At 41.7% G+C, this 16,118-nt stretch overlaps 1 protein-coding gene across 1 annotated transcript; it reads right to left on the bottom strand.

Annotated features, from left to right (window-relative positions):
* Positions 1-45: 45 nt before the first annotated feature.
* On the bottom strand, positions 46-16,074 carry klhl32 (kelch-like family member 32). Its single transcript, XM_057339797.1, has 12 exons — positions 15,880-16,074; positions 15,095-15,313; positions 14,571-14,674; positions 13,967-14,147; positions 10,891-10,998; positions 9,886-9,984; positions 8,615-8,830; positions 4,514-5,237; positions 4,317-4,375; positions 2,198-2,390; positions 1,980-2,074; positions 46-1,682 (listed from the first exon to the last, which is right to left on the bottom strand). Exons 3-12 carry the CDS (start codon positions 14,591-14,593, stop codon positions 1,521-1,523), a joined length of 1,860 nt encoding a protein of 619 aa, XP_057195780.1. The 5' UTR covers positions 14,594-14,674; positions 15,095-15,313; positions 15,880-16,074; the 3' UTR covers positions 46-1,520.
* Between the last annotated feature and the right edge of the window lie 44 nt (positions 16,075-16,118).

Here is a 16,118-nt window from a genome sequence, read left to right as displayed (position 1 = left end):
GATTTTATATCTAGCTGATCAAAGATTCAAGAACTCGACATGTCCGTCTTTCACACAATTGTAAACTTGTATTTATTACAGACTTTGTGTAAAAAAAAGTGTCCGTCTGTTTTTTCATGGAATGGGCAGTCTTGGTGGCAGGATTAAGATCTAGAACGTCAGTCAAGCGTTGAGTCGGGTTGTTATTATGTTGTATTTGTGCATTTGTTGTCAGCTCTGGTAACACATACAATGTTTAGTAAACAATTATATCCTGAGTTTTGAAAAAGTCGTTTTTCACGGTGTCACAGGCTGAGAAACGACGTGGAATGAAAAAGAACTTGAAGTGACGTCTTATTGAGTTAAACAGACAATTGAATTAAACTGCAGAACATTAAGGTCAGAATGAAGAGTGATGACACTCCAAGTAAGTCTCTGTGCTGAAGAAGTCCAACTAGTGGCCCATAATCTGTGAAAACAGGTCCCTCTAAGCACAAAGCTGTGAAACCTCAATTTTGTCTTTACGTTTCTTGCACTGAGGGTTGTATAGCAGTCCACTGTAAAGTGTGTTTACAGGCATGAAGAGATTATAAGCAACCTTCAAATGATGAAAGGGACATCCTACGGTCTTGTGGACATGATGGACATGCACAAGCGAAGAGCCGGAAGACCGCAGATCCACATCAAGCATACACACTAAAAGGAGCTTCAAAAGGTTCTTCGATGCCATAGAAGAACCTTTTGGTTCTATGAAGAGCCTAACATCTGTAGAACCTTTCTGTTTCACAAAAGGTTCTTTGTGGTGAAAAAAGGTTTTTCAGATTATAACAAGAAAGAGATGGTTCTTTAAAGCAGTAGTTCTCAAACTGGGGGCCCCTGGGGAGGCCTCGAGATGGATCCAGGGGGCCACAGATTTTGTGGCATTTTATGAAATATAGAAATTGATCATAGATTTTATGCAATCAAACATCAGAAAAATAAGACCACCAGACAAAAGAATTGATGTTTCAGCATTGTATAACCGAATATGTTTTTGTTTAAATAAAAATGTTAAATTTAAGATTATAAATCTTTATTTGGGGGCCGCAAAGCGATGCACTCTACACAAAGGGGGCCTTACAACGAAAAAGTTTGAGAACCACTGCTTTAAAGAACCTTTGACTGAACCAAAAATGGTTGTTCTATGGCACCGCTGTGAAGAACCTTTTAAGCACCTTTACTTTTAAGAGCGTACCTTTTGGGATCGAGTCGAACAGACAGGCTCTTAATCGTTTTTTCAGATTTACAAAGTGCTTCTTAAACAGGGACCGTGGTGCAGCACCATAGCATCTAGTTCAGAAATGCATTGGGGAAAGCCTGTCAAGTTCATCAGTATGTTCTCCATTCATCACTTTGTGAAGGTTTCCACAAAGAATTCTACATCCATCGTGTCACCAGTCACAGCTGAAAGAAAAGTGCGAGTAGCCTTTAAACATGATGTCCACTGGTTCATAGTCCATTTGTGCAACTGTAAACATCAAGGATGAGTTGGACGGTGCGGGTTAGAGAGCTCCTATCCTGTGATGTGGCACTTGTAAGGTCTGGAGGTTAGGGCAGGTGAAGTACGGGGCGGGCAAGAAACATGTCGCTACTCCATTTGATGCAAACGGGAGCGTCGGCCCGTAAAAAACCTCCTCTTTCCCTTTGGTGCTTACGTCTAGCACCTGCCAAACAGACAAATAACGGCATCTCAGTGCATGCGAGACTAATTGCGATTTTTCTTTTTTCACATAAAATCATAATGTGAAGAACATTCTGTGAAAATATCATTTTTGATAACAATATTTTGTATTAAGTAAGGTCATGTCAAAGATTGAAATTATAGTGAAAATATTGTTTAAAATCAAACGGTGATGCTTGTTATCCCGTCATAATATTACGACTGGTTTTCCCAGGCATGGTCACAATTTTCCAATATGTTGTGTCTGCATATGTACTGTACACCTTTCAAGCCAACGCACCTGAATGCAAGCGAGCGGTTCATTCGTCCAGATAGAATATCCACCAACCACATAGATTCTGTCATCGTGGACCGACACTCCTGCTTCATTTTGGCCTGCGAGGGAAATAGAGAGAAAACTTTACTTTCAAATGTTGGACTAGGTACTACAATATGCATACTACAGTATGCACACTTCAGAGTGATCATATCTATTATGCAAAGTGTATGTGTTGTGACCTGTGAGGAGACTAAAGGTGCACCGTGTCCACTGGTCCATGTCAATGTCGTACGAATCGATGTGTCTAACCAAGATTCGGTCATTGTTGTAGTCCAGATCATTGCCGCCCAGCACATACAGATGCCTTCTTACTGCTGCCATCACATGATACACCCTCCGCTGCAACATTGGACTGCGGGCTAGCCACTGATTCTGAGAGAGAATGACATGATGTCACAACAACAAGCAAACAAGACTAAATTAGTATGAAAGCTCGTTGATAATTAAATTACACCATAATATAAATAACATAGTTATATACATTATATAAATTCAGTTAAAATGATCATTTCGACTAGGGCTGTCACAATGTCAGATTTTCACTACATGATTATCATGATTATCGTGGCCAAAAAATTCACAATCACTTTCTTGCGATATCTATTGAAATATTTAGTACTGAAAATATTGATTGATTTATTAAAATTAATAAATAATGCTTTGGGTCAAATTCAGCACTCGTCATTAATTTAATTTTGTTTTTTAGCCAACGAGTCATGCTCCAAATACGAGTGTAGGGAGGCAGAATGATAGTTTGTAGCTTCTAAATAACTATTTTAACCACTGCTGAATGTGATCATATTATCATAAAATGAACACAATATCAATAATCAGGATTGTTGATATCACGGTTATTGTTAAAAAAAACGGTATATTGTTACAACCCTAGTTGTATTTTTATTTTAAAATGAAAACTATTTAATAATTATTTAGTATAACTCTCATTTCGCTGTTGTCTTTCTGAAACCTTGTATCTCCATATTTCGTGGGGTTTTTCTTTTTTGCCATAAATCATTATTATTAGTCACCCTTTGTTTGTCACAGGTTTTTGCAAATATTTAACCAATGAAAAATATTAAAAGTGTTGAATCATTTAAAAAGTACAGTGTTTTTTCCATTTCCTGAAAAACTGAATTTGGACATACAAGATTTCAGAAGGACAGCAACGATTTAAACATCCAACCAAAATGATTTGCCCATAAATTAAAATGTACATCATACACACCTAATAATTCTCTTTGTCTACGGTATGCCCCTTAAATACGATTGGACAAACTAAAAAATTATGGGTTTTTTTCCTCAAAGCCAACATTTAACATTTGTAACGCTTGCATATTGCAGTGCATCTGGGTGCGTGCATTTATTTGTGAGAGGTCTGTGTGTATGCACAGAGACTGCATGACTAGTGGTGAGTGAGAGTGTGAACAAGCATGTGTGTGTGTGCGTGTGTGCGTGTGTGTGTGTGTGTGTGTTTGAGACCATCTGTTGAGGGTAGTGTGGGTGGGGGGTTGGTGTTCCTGGCAGGTGAATGCAAAGCCACTTTGAATACCAATGAGCCTCTGCCTCCTGTTCCTTCCTGCCTTCAATCTCTTCCCTCTTCTTTCTCTTTGAAATGCACAGTGGTTTGCAGTGACCACAGAACTTCTGCAACACTCTTAAAGGGATAGTTCACCCAAAAATGAAAATGCTGTCATCGTTTATTCACCCTTGTGTCGTTACACAGACCTGTTTGACTTTTAATTTCTGTAGTACAGATGTTCAACACTCTCTGAAATGGCAAAAATGCACCATAAAAAGACCCTATTAAATCTCTTTTTTATACTTAAAATACAAAGGGATAGTTCACCCAAAAATGAAAAATCTGTTATTATTTACTCACCCTCTTTTCATTTCAAAACTGTATGACTTGCTTTCAGATATGTTGAGGAATGTTGGCGCCTTCCATTGTATGGACACAAAACCAAGCCAACCGCCATTGTTTGGTTACCAACATTCTTCAAAATATCTTCTTTTGTGTTCTGCCGAAGAAAGAAAGTCATATAGGTTTAAAATGACAGGGTGAGTAAATGATGACAGAATTTTCATTTTGGGGAGAACTTTCCCTTTAAATAAGAAGTATCGCACAAGTTGCACATTATGCTATAAATGATTCCATTGGTGTTCCACGGAGGAAAAAAGTCATACATGTGTGAATTGCGAATCTCTAGATGAGCTAATCTCCAATGTAACTCCATTAGTCACACACCAAAACGCAAATACAATATGTTATGCCACAGATAAATAAATCTCGGTAGTTACCTGTTCTGGGTCATAGACCATCAGTCGATTTTGGTACTGAGCTGTGTTTGTGACTCCACCTGCAGAAGAAAGAACCACGATCGTGTGTTTAACTGGACACGGCTTTGAATCTTGGGCCTAGAACCTCTGTGACATTTTGAACGCATTTGGAGATGCTATCGTGTAGTTTGTGTTTAACTGCATGAATGTAAAGGTACCTGAGACCCAAAGCAGTCCATCCGCCACACAACCCGCATGGCAAGACAACGATCGGTCAAACGGTTGCACATACGTCCACTTGTTCCTCTTTGGGCAGTAGCGTTCCACACTGGGTAGAACCTGTCTCAATTCATTCCTGCCCCCGACGGCATAGAGATACTGTCCGAGAGCACCCAGCACAAAATGCTCCCTACACGCCTTCATCGGCGCGATATCAGTCCACCGATTCACCCTCGGATCGTACCGACACGCCGTCCTCACCGCACACGTCCTCCCGGTGGCGTGCTCCACCTCCCCGCCGGCCACGAACAGGAAGTTTCCCATGACGGCCACACAGTGGTGACTTCGCCCGGCAGGCATGGCTGCCAGCTCGCTCCAGTTCGAACCCCCGGCCACGCGCATGTGCTCCTGCGTGGCGGGGTTGAAGAACCTCAGCTCCCGTACGCGGCTGACCTCTCGCTTCCGCCCGCCGACGATATACAGCGTCAGAGACCGGAACCGAGGGATGGTGCGGGGCGTCTGGCAAAGGGGCTGCGTGAATACGGACCGGTGGTAATCCAAGGCTTCCTCCACCAGGGCGGCGACGGTGCTGGAGTTGAGGAGGGGGTGACTGTCGGCCACGCGGTGCAGGGCGGAGACCTCCATCAGCCCGTAGCGCACGTGTTGCAGCAGTTCCTCCATGTATTGGTATTTACAGTCATGCTCCAGCCAACGCACCAGCAACTACAGCGGGGCAGAGTGGCTCATCAGTATTCAGCAGTGATTCGGGTTCAGAAGATCACACTGCTCATATTACAGGCTGACGCACACACTATCCACACAATAACGTCTGTCTATGTGGGAGCGATGCTTTGTATCATTGCATGCTAATGCTTAAGATATTGTGTCTCTATACAGTGATGAGAAGGCAGCTGCAGATGAGATAGGGGTGAGCACGCACGCACACACACACACACCGAGTCATGGCGTATACACTAACACACCATTCCAGCTCAGCCAGGGGAGTTAGACAAAGGGGAGTTAATTGAACTTGAGAGCAATCTAGACTGTTTAGCTGCAGAGGCATGCGCGGGTATGGCGGAGATGGATGGAGATAAGCGATGCCACTTTCATGGAAACAAAGTGGCTTTTAACACAATCAGCCCTGAGACACAGAACTTATTATAGCATCCCAAGACCACGGGCCGCAACCCTTAGATGTTCCACAGCTTTCTTTTACACTGAAATGGCAAACATAAATGCTAGCAATACACATTAGATGGAGTATTAAAACGTTTTAATGGGAAGATGTAAATGGTTAAATCTAATTGCGCGCACTCCAAGCATAGTTAAGACATTTTTAACAAAGCTAATCACAGCGAAGGGACATTTAGGAGTTACGTGGCGGTAAAGGTGCAGTGTGCATCAAGAGTTTTGATAGTATGGTCTAGCAAATACACTGGACAGAAAATAAGTAGCTCCGCCCCCAAACTGTTATAATTGGTTGCATTAATTAATACATGTTTTAGTCAAATTAACCTTCAAGTGTTGTACATTTGAAGACAACTATAGCATTAAAGGGATAGTTCACACTAGGGGTGACCTCGAATAGTCGACGATTCGATGCTTTGATAGGTGGAGCCTGATTCGACTACTAATCTTACAGTCGAATCTTCGCAGAGGTGTTATGCAATGGGGATCATGCCATTTTTGGTTATATGGGCAGGGGCATAGCAGACGGGCACGCGCTGCGCTGCCAAAAATAGTATTTAGGATGTAAAGAATTAGGACATTTTTAGGGCTGGGTACAGAAACCCCCGGCGCATATGAGCGCGAGGTCTGACTATGACCCAGCGCTGGATCGTGTCTCTCCGTGTCTTCTGTGCTGTGAGACCGGAATAGAGAGGCAGCACGTTCCGCGCGCACCTGCAGATGACTCGCAAATGAATGTGTACACCGTTTCCAAACATTCGTCACTTACTTTAATGTTTGGGCATATCAATATGAATTAACACTTATTAAAATATTAATAAAGTAATAAAACCAAAATCACCCCATATAGCAAGCACGCCGCAGACTTTCGGAACTTGTCATTCTCTGCACTGAAAGGAAACATGCGCATCAGGAGGACGGAGAAAGAGTGCGCAGGAAAAAAGGTGAAAGGGACTTTTTGACTGTTTAAATGGTAAGATGCTTTATCGCATTCCTCCTTTACATGCGGTAAATAAAGTCACTTTATTGGGAATGAACGTACTGTATTCCCGTTTGTAAAAAATTATTCATTATTATCGAGCAGTTTTGAAAATAGTTTTGAGGCGAGATCTGGTCTAGTAAGTGGCACAGCATTGTTACGTGATGTTTAAGGAAAATGTCCATTAATTAACATTTTGCCTTAACACATTTATTTAGCATATTGTGACTTGAATCTGGCTTAATTAATTTGAATTAATGTTTGATTGTTTTTTGGTGCATCAATGTTGTGCTGCACTTTGCGCTGTACCCTTGTTAACCACCTGGTGTCGTCCCCACATGCACGCGTGCGCGCACGTGCGATTTGACTATCAGTCACCTATAGACAAGACGTGACAATTCTGATTCGACTATGTAAATCCTTAGTCGAGGACACCCCTAGTTCACACAAAATAAACATTTTGTTATCATTTATTCACCCTAATTTCATCCAGTAGCTGTACATGACTTTTCTTCTATTGAATACAAAAGAAGATATTTTGAGAAATCTCTCAGTGGTTTTATAACCATACTATGGAAATCAATGGGATCCCACAATTTTTAGTCGCCAACATTTTTCAGAATATCGTCTTTTGTGTTCTCCAGAAGACAGATACAGATTTGGATATGAGGACGAATAAATGATGAAATGATTATTTTTTTGGGTGAACTTTGCCTTTAAGTAAAAGTAAAAACTATACTTAAAATAATCACACTCAGCAGCTTTGAAAGCATATTAAACGGGTTCGGCAAAACTCTCCTCCATCACAGTATGCCGTGAATGCTCTGTAACGCTCTACTGGGGCTCTGTCTTTTTTCCTTTCTCTGAATTTCAGTTTTTTTTCACCCTCCTCCTTTTCACAGTCAGGAGAAGAAAAGAAAGAGAATGAGTGAGAGCAGAAAAACAGAGAACAAGAGTGACGGAGAAAGAGAGAGACAGAGAGAAAGGAGTGAGGTGTGAGCGAGGCAGCGTCTGTTGACTGTGAAGGTCACACTGGATCAGAGAACTTCCTCAGGGTAGAGAATAAATGAACTCCCCCACCCACACCCCGCACGGAGAGAGTGGGTGCGAGAGGAGAAAAAAAAGCACAAAAAAACAAAAAGGAAGAAAATGTGATTTCCAGAGCGTGAGATTTAGACAACTCTACGTGACGATGATTGACAGGCAAACTATATCCAGGCTAGCACTGGCAGGCGCACGTTCGGACCGGCGGACGGCGGCACCGGCCCCCGTGCCCATCACGCGTCCGTCTGATGCCCAAATTAACCTTCTCTGCAAACTGAAGGAGGCCCAAAGCAGCCTAATCAGGGCCTGATTATGGCAGCAGCGACTGGTTAAAGGGTCAGAGTAATTGTGCCATCAGAGGCCTGATTGTTTTCAATCAGAAGGGCGGCCGGAGTGACAGCTGGGGGATTGAGGCGCTGATGGAGCCGCGGTGGGCCTAATCAGAGAGAGGCTGAGTGGGGGCAGGGGTGCGGGGGGACGCCTGATTGGTGCAAATAAGTAGTCGCACCACGCTCCCCCCTCCATCCGCGTGAACGTATACACACATGCACGTACGCTCTTACACCATAAATTAAATGGGCGGAGTTAGCCATTTTTGTGAATATTACCTTTTTTGAATTAAAAACGCGTTTGGCAGAGCATACAGCAGGGTCCATTATTAGAAATGTATTAATTTCCAATGTAATACAAACTTTTTCATTACACCCTTATTTTAGTTGTTTATGCGTTTTTACATAAAAGTTGAAATACGTTTTTTATGTGGCGCCCATGCATGACAGCATGCACTGGACTCCACAAGTATTACACTCCAAAGTATTGCTTCAATGCCAGCAATAAAATGTTTGTACCAAAACAGTTAACATGTGTACATTTGCATCCCACACACCTGCCATATCTCCTCCTCGCTGAGAGAGGTGAGGCGGTCGCTTTTTAGCACCTCCCTGAGGAGCCGATAAGGTAAAAGCAGCACATCCTCTTGTCTGCTCTGCTGCAGCTCAGAGAGGTGATCCACCAGAAAGCCCACCACGGCTTCCTCCAGGGCCGGCAAATGGAAAAGGTCTGCCAGTCTGTACAGGTCCAGGTAGTTAAAACTGTTCAGCTCCTGCAGGCACAGAGTGAACATCACAGGTGCTGTTTTTGTTCATGCTTGTGTTTATGAACGTGCACATTGTAGACACAAACACACATGCCACCATAAACGCCCATCTATATAGAGTCAAATGATATAGTATATAATACACAAAAGGGTACAACTCTATTAATCTTGTCACCAAAATATTCAAAAATGTAAAAAATTGTGAATCTAGGAATAACAGGTAAGAGAAAAAAAGGAAGGGGAGAAATTAAGGCTTCAGAGATACTACAGGATGAAGAAAGACAGCTTCACACTGCCATCTACTGGCAAAATGAATAACCAGTACAAGCAAAACCCAAGGACCACAAGCACCGCTTTGGGAAATATTCCTTAGTCAGTCTTTGTCTATAAAATGTGATGTACCAGAAAGTTAAGTGACTTCCAATCAGTGGCGATCCGTGACTCCTCTTCAGGGGAAGCAGTAATGCGAAGCTCGGCAAAACATGTATTTAGCCCGTCATGTGCATCACGCATCATGTCAAAATACGTGCCTGCTGCAGACGCGTGGAAAGGGTTTTTAATAAAAGAGACGCTCGCTCGCTTAGTCTCATGTGTAATCAGAGTTAAGTGTTAACACAGTGTCTTCTGAACGCGAGCGTCTCTTTTATCATAAACCCTTTCCACGCGTCTGCATCAGGCACGTATTTTGACATGATGCGTGATGCACATAGGTTCATGTGAAGCGCTGAACATGTATTTTGAATTCCTGCTTCCCCCGAAGAGGAGGCACCGATCGCCACTGCTTTCAATGTGGCACTGCTTTGATTCCAGCAGTAAAATGGATCTTGATCGGCCTGTAAAATAGTCCAAACTTGAATCCCTTTGGGATGAATTGTGAGCCCGGGCCCATCATCTAACATTAGCGCATGACCTCACTGACGCTCGTGTCAGAATGAGAGCAAATCCCTGCAGCGAGTGGAAAGCCTTTTGCAAAAGCAGAAGCTGTCACAACAACACATGAAAAGTACAACGGAATATAAAAATCAAGCGTTACTAAAATCATTAATGCGGTCAAGAAGTACCTGAATGAGATAGTGTGAACAGAGGCTAAGCAGCTCCAGCAGCTGAAGGTGGCTTCCTGCGGACAGGACGTCCTGTATCACTCCTGGCTCCAGCATGATCTACAAATCAGAGTATCTGAGTAAGACTAGCCTAAGAAAGTACAACCTTGCTTTTCATTATCTCGTGGTCATATTTGATTGGTTTAAATCAGTGGTTTGCAACTGACGGGCCAACGTGCAACGACTTAATCAATTATGTATGATTAAAAATGTTGATACTGGATGGGTCCCCACTTGATTTCCAGTGTAAAATTGAAATGAAGTTCTAAACGTAGGTTCGGGAGGAGCCTAAACCTTCAGTCCTGTCAATCATAATTAAGAGTGTATATAAGCGGCAGTCTCCGTGCGCTAGTTCTTCCGGCATCCACTTCCGGCATCTACTTTGCTTTTATTCTTCTTCTGTGCTGTTCTATGACATGGGGGGGTTAAGCTCGAGCCGAGCCTCGGGTTTGAGCCCCCTTTGAGGACAGCAAGCCAAGTGTGTTTACCATTATCTAGTAAGACTGAATGGGCCGGCTGAACTCGTGAAGTAACATCAGTTGAGGATCACTGAAAATTAACCATAATGCAAGAGCGCAGCCTTACACGAGGTCAGAATTTAAAAAGATGTTTGCCTAACAAAACCACCGTCACACAAACAGAGTAATAAAAGATAAAAGTAAGAAAAAACACTGAACTCTAAGCAGTGCTGAATGTGTTACTAAACGCATGCGTTTTTTTAACCACAACTGGTTTTGTGTGTCTATGAGGATGTCTAAACATCCAGATTAAAAGCATCAGATCAATGCTGGCCTAGATAGATCCGTTTCATCACTCTCCAGAGTAAAATGTGATTATTCACAAACATTTGTATTTGTCTAGTCTTGTCAGGTGGATTGTTTAGAAATACTGAAATACTGTTTGAACTTGAGGCAGAGCTGATTTGTATGTTCTGGGTTTCATTTTGAGCTGTGTGGGCTACTTTACCTGGCCCGTGTAGGCGAAATCTAGTGCGTGCTTCAGTCCCACACTAGTCACGCCTTGTAGAGTTACCTCATCTGCCTCACTCTCCACCATGCAAAGACTGAACATAGCCTGAAGAAAAACACACAAACTCCCATCAGCACACTTAACCACAGAACTACATCACTGAAGTATTTTGAAGCATTTGAAACAGGCAACTTTAATTCTAGTCTTCACACCTTTAACTACGGTTAAATGCCTTGAGCTTTTTGTAACTTAAACTGCCCACGTAAAATTGCACACTGGACCTTTAAATGCGAAAAAGTTACATGACCCATTCAATAAAATGATCATACAATAAAATTCAACAAATTACAATTATTATACAATAAAATATGAATATGAATTAGTATTAATATAAAGTGATTACAATTTAAATAGTTATATTATTATCCACTAGCCAGACCGATAAACAAACACAGACATTTTTTTGTGTTGTGTCAGCCATTTTAAACCTACTTTACATCTGGTCGGTCCCATCCTCAACTGGCCATGCTTACTTATTATTGGCTGGCTTGGAAGTGCCCAAACACATCCCAAAAGCACACCAAAACAATAAAAATACAGACATAGAACAGTGCTTCTGTAGACACAACACCACTACAAACTTAGATTATTATAGTAATGACTGATAAGGATTAATTTTGGGTGTGTCCATCCCTCTGTAACCAATGCCTATTCTATCCTATTCCATTATATTCATGACACTTTCTATGCTTTCTGTGCTTACTAGGATACAACTATAGCCTTTCAAACAAATGTGCCTCTCTGAAAAGTCTCAAGAAGACATATCCTGACACCATGTATATGGCCAGTGAGTGTCTATGACCATCAATTAGTACATACTGTACTTCCACACACACACAACATGAAGAGACCAAGTGGCCATCTCTGTCCTGCCGTGTTCTCTAGCAGCGGTACACTAATCAAAGACATTGATCGCTGTCAGAGAGCGGCTGTATGAGATGGTCATTGATCAGAGCCTGAGGAGAAGAGGAAGCTGGAGGACATTAGATCATCTACCCAACACTAGTGATCAAATCTATCCTATACTAATCTATGTCTCCATCCATCCATCCATAGAATCCAGTGGCATGCATCTATGATCTATTGAGTCTTAAGAATCAATTGAAACACAATCCAGATCTTAGCTTCTGAAGCTTTTCCATTCTTCCATTAAACCTTTCAAATCTTACCCAGTCATATGAGGGACTACATGATTACAAAACACAGCGATCCCCTGCCAACCCTTAATGTTTGTGACCAATTTCTGTTTACAATACACACATACAAGCTATTCTGGTGATGTTAGACTGTACAGCCAATGGCAGAGGCAGCTGAGATTACACAGTTCACATTCATTCATTAGTGGCAATGAGGTGGTAAAGCTATAATGAATGCAATATCCTGTCATTTCTCAGAGAGGTCTAGGCTGAATATGCTATAGAATAAAACAGGTGCCGCTTGGTAAACTGGTGTGTATTCATTTAATCTGTTTTATTCCCACCCTAGACATTACAGACACACACATATGCATACTCTCACAAATGCAAATAAGTTTCTGTTTTAATCTACTTAACCGTTCAAAATCATAAAAATCACATAAATCTTGCAGGTGTACTTGGTCAGATGCTATAGCTGCCGTACAGAGCCAACGGCTTTAAGACAAGACTATACCGACTAAAGCTTTGGATCAGGCGATGTTTTACATAAGATATGACTAGCCTGAGCCAGCTGTTTGATAATATTTTGAGAAGTTGACATCAACAGAAATCTTGCACTGAAATAAAACAAATGGATAAAATCCTATCAAATTTCCAGCCCACCACAGGTGAAGTGCTTCCCAGACGGCAGAAATAAATATATGTGTCCTATTTAATTCTCTCCTTTGGATTGTGCACATAATCCTTCCCTCTGTTGCAGCGCTAGACACTAGAATTCTGAACAAGCCATAATCTCAAATCTCAGATACGGTTTCCAGACCGCCGCCAACTTTTCATTTCCTGTCTGCTGTTCGTGTGTCCCGTGTGGACTGTACCAGTTTGATGATACATGTCACTCAAAAAATTGTTATCTATTCACCATCATGTTGTTCCAAACCCATATGGCTTTCTTTAAGACTGAATGTGGTCAACGCCAAAAATTACATAACACCCTAAAAATTGTTCATATGACTCTCAAAAGGCGAAGGAGAATGTGGTGACTGTAAACACATGCAAGAACAAATGCAGTCTGAATATCAAACGTGATGTAATGTATGCTGGCATGGCACATTTTAATGGATGATTTTACAGCTATATAGTTTTGAAGTACCATCCTAACATCAAAACTACATATAAAATATCATTTAAATAGTACGTTCATTTCAGCTATTGTGTTTAGTCCTGAAAAGGTTTATAATTTTATTTCTGTGTTGTCCTACACTTTATTCAAAGTCATGTTTTTTAAATCTGGATACACCATGGAAGTTTACGGTGGATGCTGTTATATATAGCTATCAACCACTCGCACTAAACATAAAACAGAGAATCACAATGATGAAAATAGCGCTTCATAAACCCTTGTTTATGTTTCGATTAATCATCCAAATATTGGGAAATACCCATTGTTGACTGAATCACACAGAAGACGCGGACCGCTAGCGCGCTACAAACGTAGTATGTGTGAAAGCACAATGGCGCATGACGGATCCGTACTGCATACGTGTTGCTCTACGTACCGCATACGGAGTATGTGTGAATCGGGCGTTAGATGACATCAGACGACTTGGAATACGGTAGCAATATGAACAACTTTTATGGTGCTTGCTTTTGTGCATTTTTTACCATAGCTTAGAAAACAGTAACTTGCGTGTTCTAAAGAAGAAAGTCCAGTTTTGGAACAACATTATAGAAAGTAAATGATCACAGAATTTTTGTTTTGGGGTAAACAATTTTTTAACAACCCCCAGCTGAAGTGCGGCAGGTAAAGGGAACCGAGTGGCTTGTTTACGATGCACGGAAAAGCTAAACAATATCTTGTCCACCCTGGAAAATCTTACCCGGAAATAATCGCTGCACGCTGCCAAAACCGCCTTGTGAGCGTGGAACTTCTGTTCCCCAGCAACAAGGGTGACATCACAGAGCAGTCCGTCCTTGCGCTGCTGATTAAGGGCAGAGAGGACAGAGTCCTGGTGGGATTTGGATTGACACAGCCTCTGTCCTGTCAGCATATCCTGAGAGCTGAGACACAAGAACAACACTCAAAGACAAGCTCATGCTTGGATATGTGTTCATCATCATCATGCAAGCTTGCGGCTAGATAGAATAAATTGTGTGTGTGTTTGCGTGTGTCTTTCTGCCTGTTGTCCACTAAGTCTATCAATACATCTATTCAAAAGTGAGATGTCATTGATTCTCTTTGCTCCCTTGGCCCTTTATACTAGCTATTTTCAGCACAACAGGTTCACATTTAGCTCTCAATCTCTGTCTGTAGTAAAACAGACAGGCAGCAGTAGAGCTTGCTGGGAGATAAAAGTCTCTGGCCTTCTGAGTAAAAACCGTTTGACTAACACTGACCGTGTCACATCACCTAACATCAAATCGAAACCCAATTCTAAACTCGCTAGCTTCCTCTCAAGGTAGCCTGAGGTGTGAAGATTGCACCTGGGAGGCGGCTGAGAGGGCATGCTCCTGTAGGAGAGAGGAGAAGGTGTTTTCTGTTGATGCTACAAAACACCAGACCGGTCCGACTGAGCATGTGCAACACTCTACAGTGGGAGAACAGGAAGAGCAAAGAGTGAATAAGGACACAGCGTAAATATCTGAGCATCTCTATACAGAAACTGAGATGAAAAGCATCCTGACGTTTCAAGTGAGACATTATTTTTGTGACAATTTTCGCCAACAACTCTTTAATTACTTTATTACATTACTGACAGTATAATGAGAATCATCAATAAAAACAGTCAGTGTACATGATACATTACGTTAATGGTAATCATAATGCATTGCGCTTAATCTCTTAATGGGTGCTTAAACTTAATTGCCCTAAATATTCGCCTCATAAATATAGGCTTTACCTTTACGAAAAATTGTACTTCTTAATTCTTATCTTTGGGACATGCACATTATGAGAGATTCACACGTATTAATACGCAGTTAAAGCAACAACAAAAAACAGCACTCACCCTATTGATGTACAGTCTGTTTGGATACAAAATAGCTACAGAAAGTTCATTCTGATCCAAAATCACTCCTCACAGAGCCTCTTGTGATGGTCCAGTGATTTTGGCAGAGGGCAGAATGCGGGCAAACTGATGCAGGGCTCTTTGCACCCTAATGGGTCATCATGTCTGTGCCATGCCAGGAGATACTGACCGATTACAAAATGACCTTCAGTCAGCCGTCTGTTGTCCAGTACACATGGAGGAGAAACGGGAGAACGCAACATAACTTATCTCAATGATGTAAGTAAAGTATAAAAGTATAAAGACGTTTTTCTTCACTATAGCTTTGTTGGATTGGATACCACTCTAAGTTAATGGTCTCTTCCATCATCATTGACCTACTTAAACACTGACTGAAGAACGGTACCTTCATATTAAATGTATTATTTTATTTAACTGCATGTTGCGTATTTCAAGTATACTGGATTTTTTTCTCTTAATATTTAAACATTTAATCTTATTCCGGTCCATAAATATTTTTAAATGATCGGCCGCGGGAATCATTTGGGCCGAATCACTTTTAAATCTCAGATGTCAAAGGTCTCCTAGCAACAGGGCAGAACCAAGAACATTGGGCAACGATAAATCTAATCCTCAATGAAGACCCGCCCAACTGCATCCTCATGACGTTCATATACAGTATAAACTCTTACAATGTATTCCTTCAGCATCCACAAAACGTTCGTCATGCTACTAGTCATCTCTATATCCAAACCCTCACAACCTAAAAACAGCACGCGCCCTACCTCGCTTACAGCGTCCTCTTCTCTCAATCGATCCGAATATAGCCGACGTCGAGTCTGACTGACCCAAGCGAAATAACTGCAAAGACCCGCAGGTCAGGAGAAACGCTGTCCAGAGAGTCGGGGTAACTCGCTATACTGTACTGTGCCTGATACAGCTGAGCTACAGTAACGTTAGACGCTGGAGTCTTATCCAAATCCCGCCTACTGCGGTCACATGCGCAGGATCACGTGTTGCCATC

The sequence above is a fragment of the Triplophysa rosa genome, linkage group LG8, assembly GCF_024868665.1.
Source record: "Triplophysa rosa linkage group LG8, Trosa_1v2, whole genome shotgun sequence".
In the NCBI taxonomy this organism is placed as follows: domain Eukaryota; kingdom Metazoa; phylum Chordata; class Actinopteri; order Cypriniformes; family Nemacheilidae; genus Triplophysa; species Triplophysa rosa.
Note: the sequence above shows the minus strand (reverse complement) of the source record. Positions and strands in the feature narration are given on the sequence as shown.

Excerpts from the sequence above, each read along its gene's own strand:
- klhl32 (XM_057339797.1), bottom strand. The coding sequence starts at position 14,593 with ATGCCCTCTCAGCCGCCTCCCAG. Across the intron at positions 5,238-8,614 it reads GCGAGGAGGAGATATGGCAG|TTGCTGGTGCGTTGGCTGGA; the intron begins GTGTGTGGGATG and ends GCCCCGCTGTAG. Across the intron at positions 1,683-1,979 it reads AACCGCTCGCTTGCATTCAG|GTGCTAGACGTAAGCACCAA; the intron begins GTGCGTTGGCTT and ends TCTGTTTGGCAG.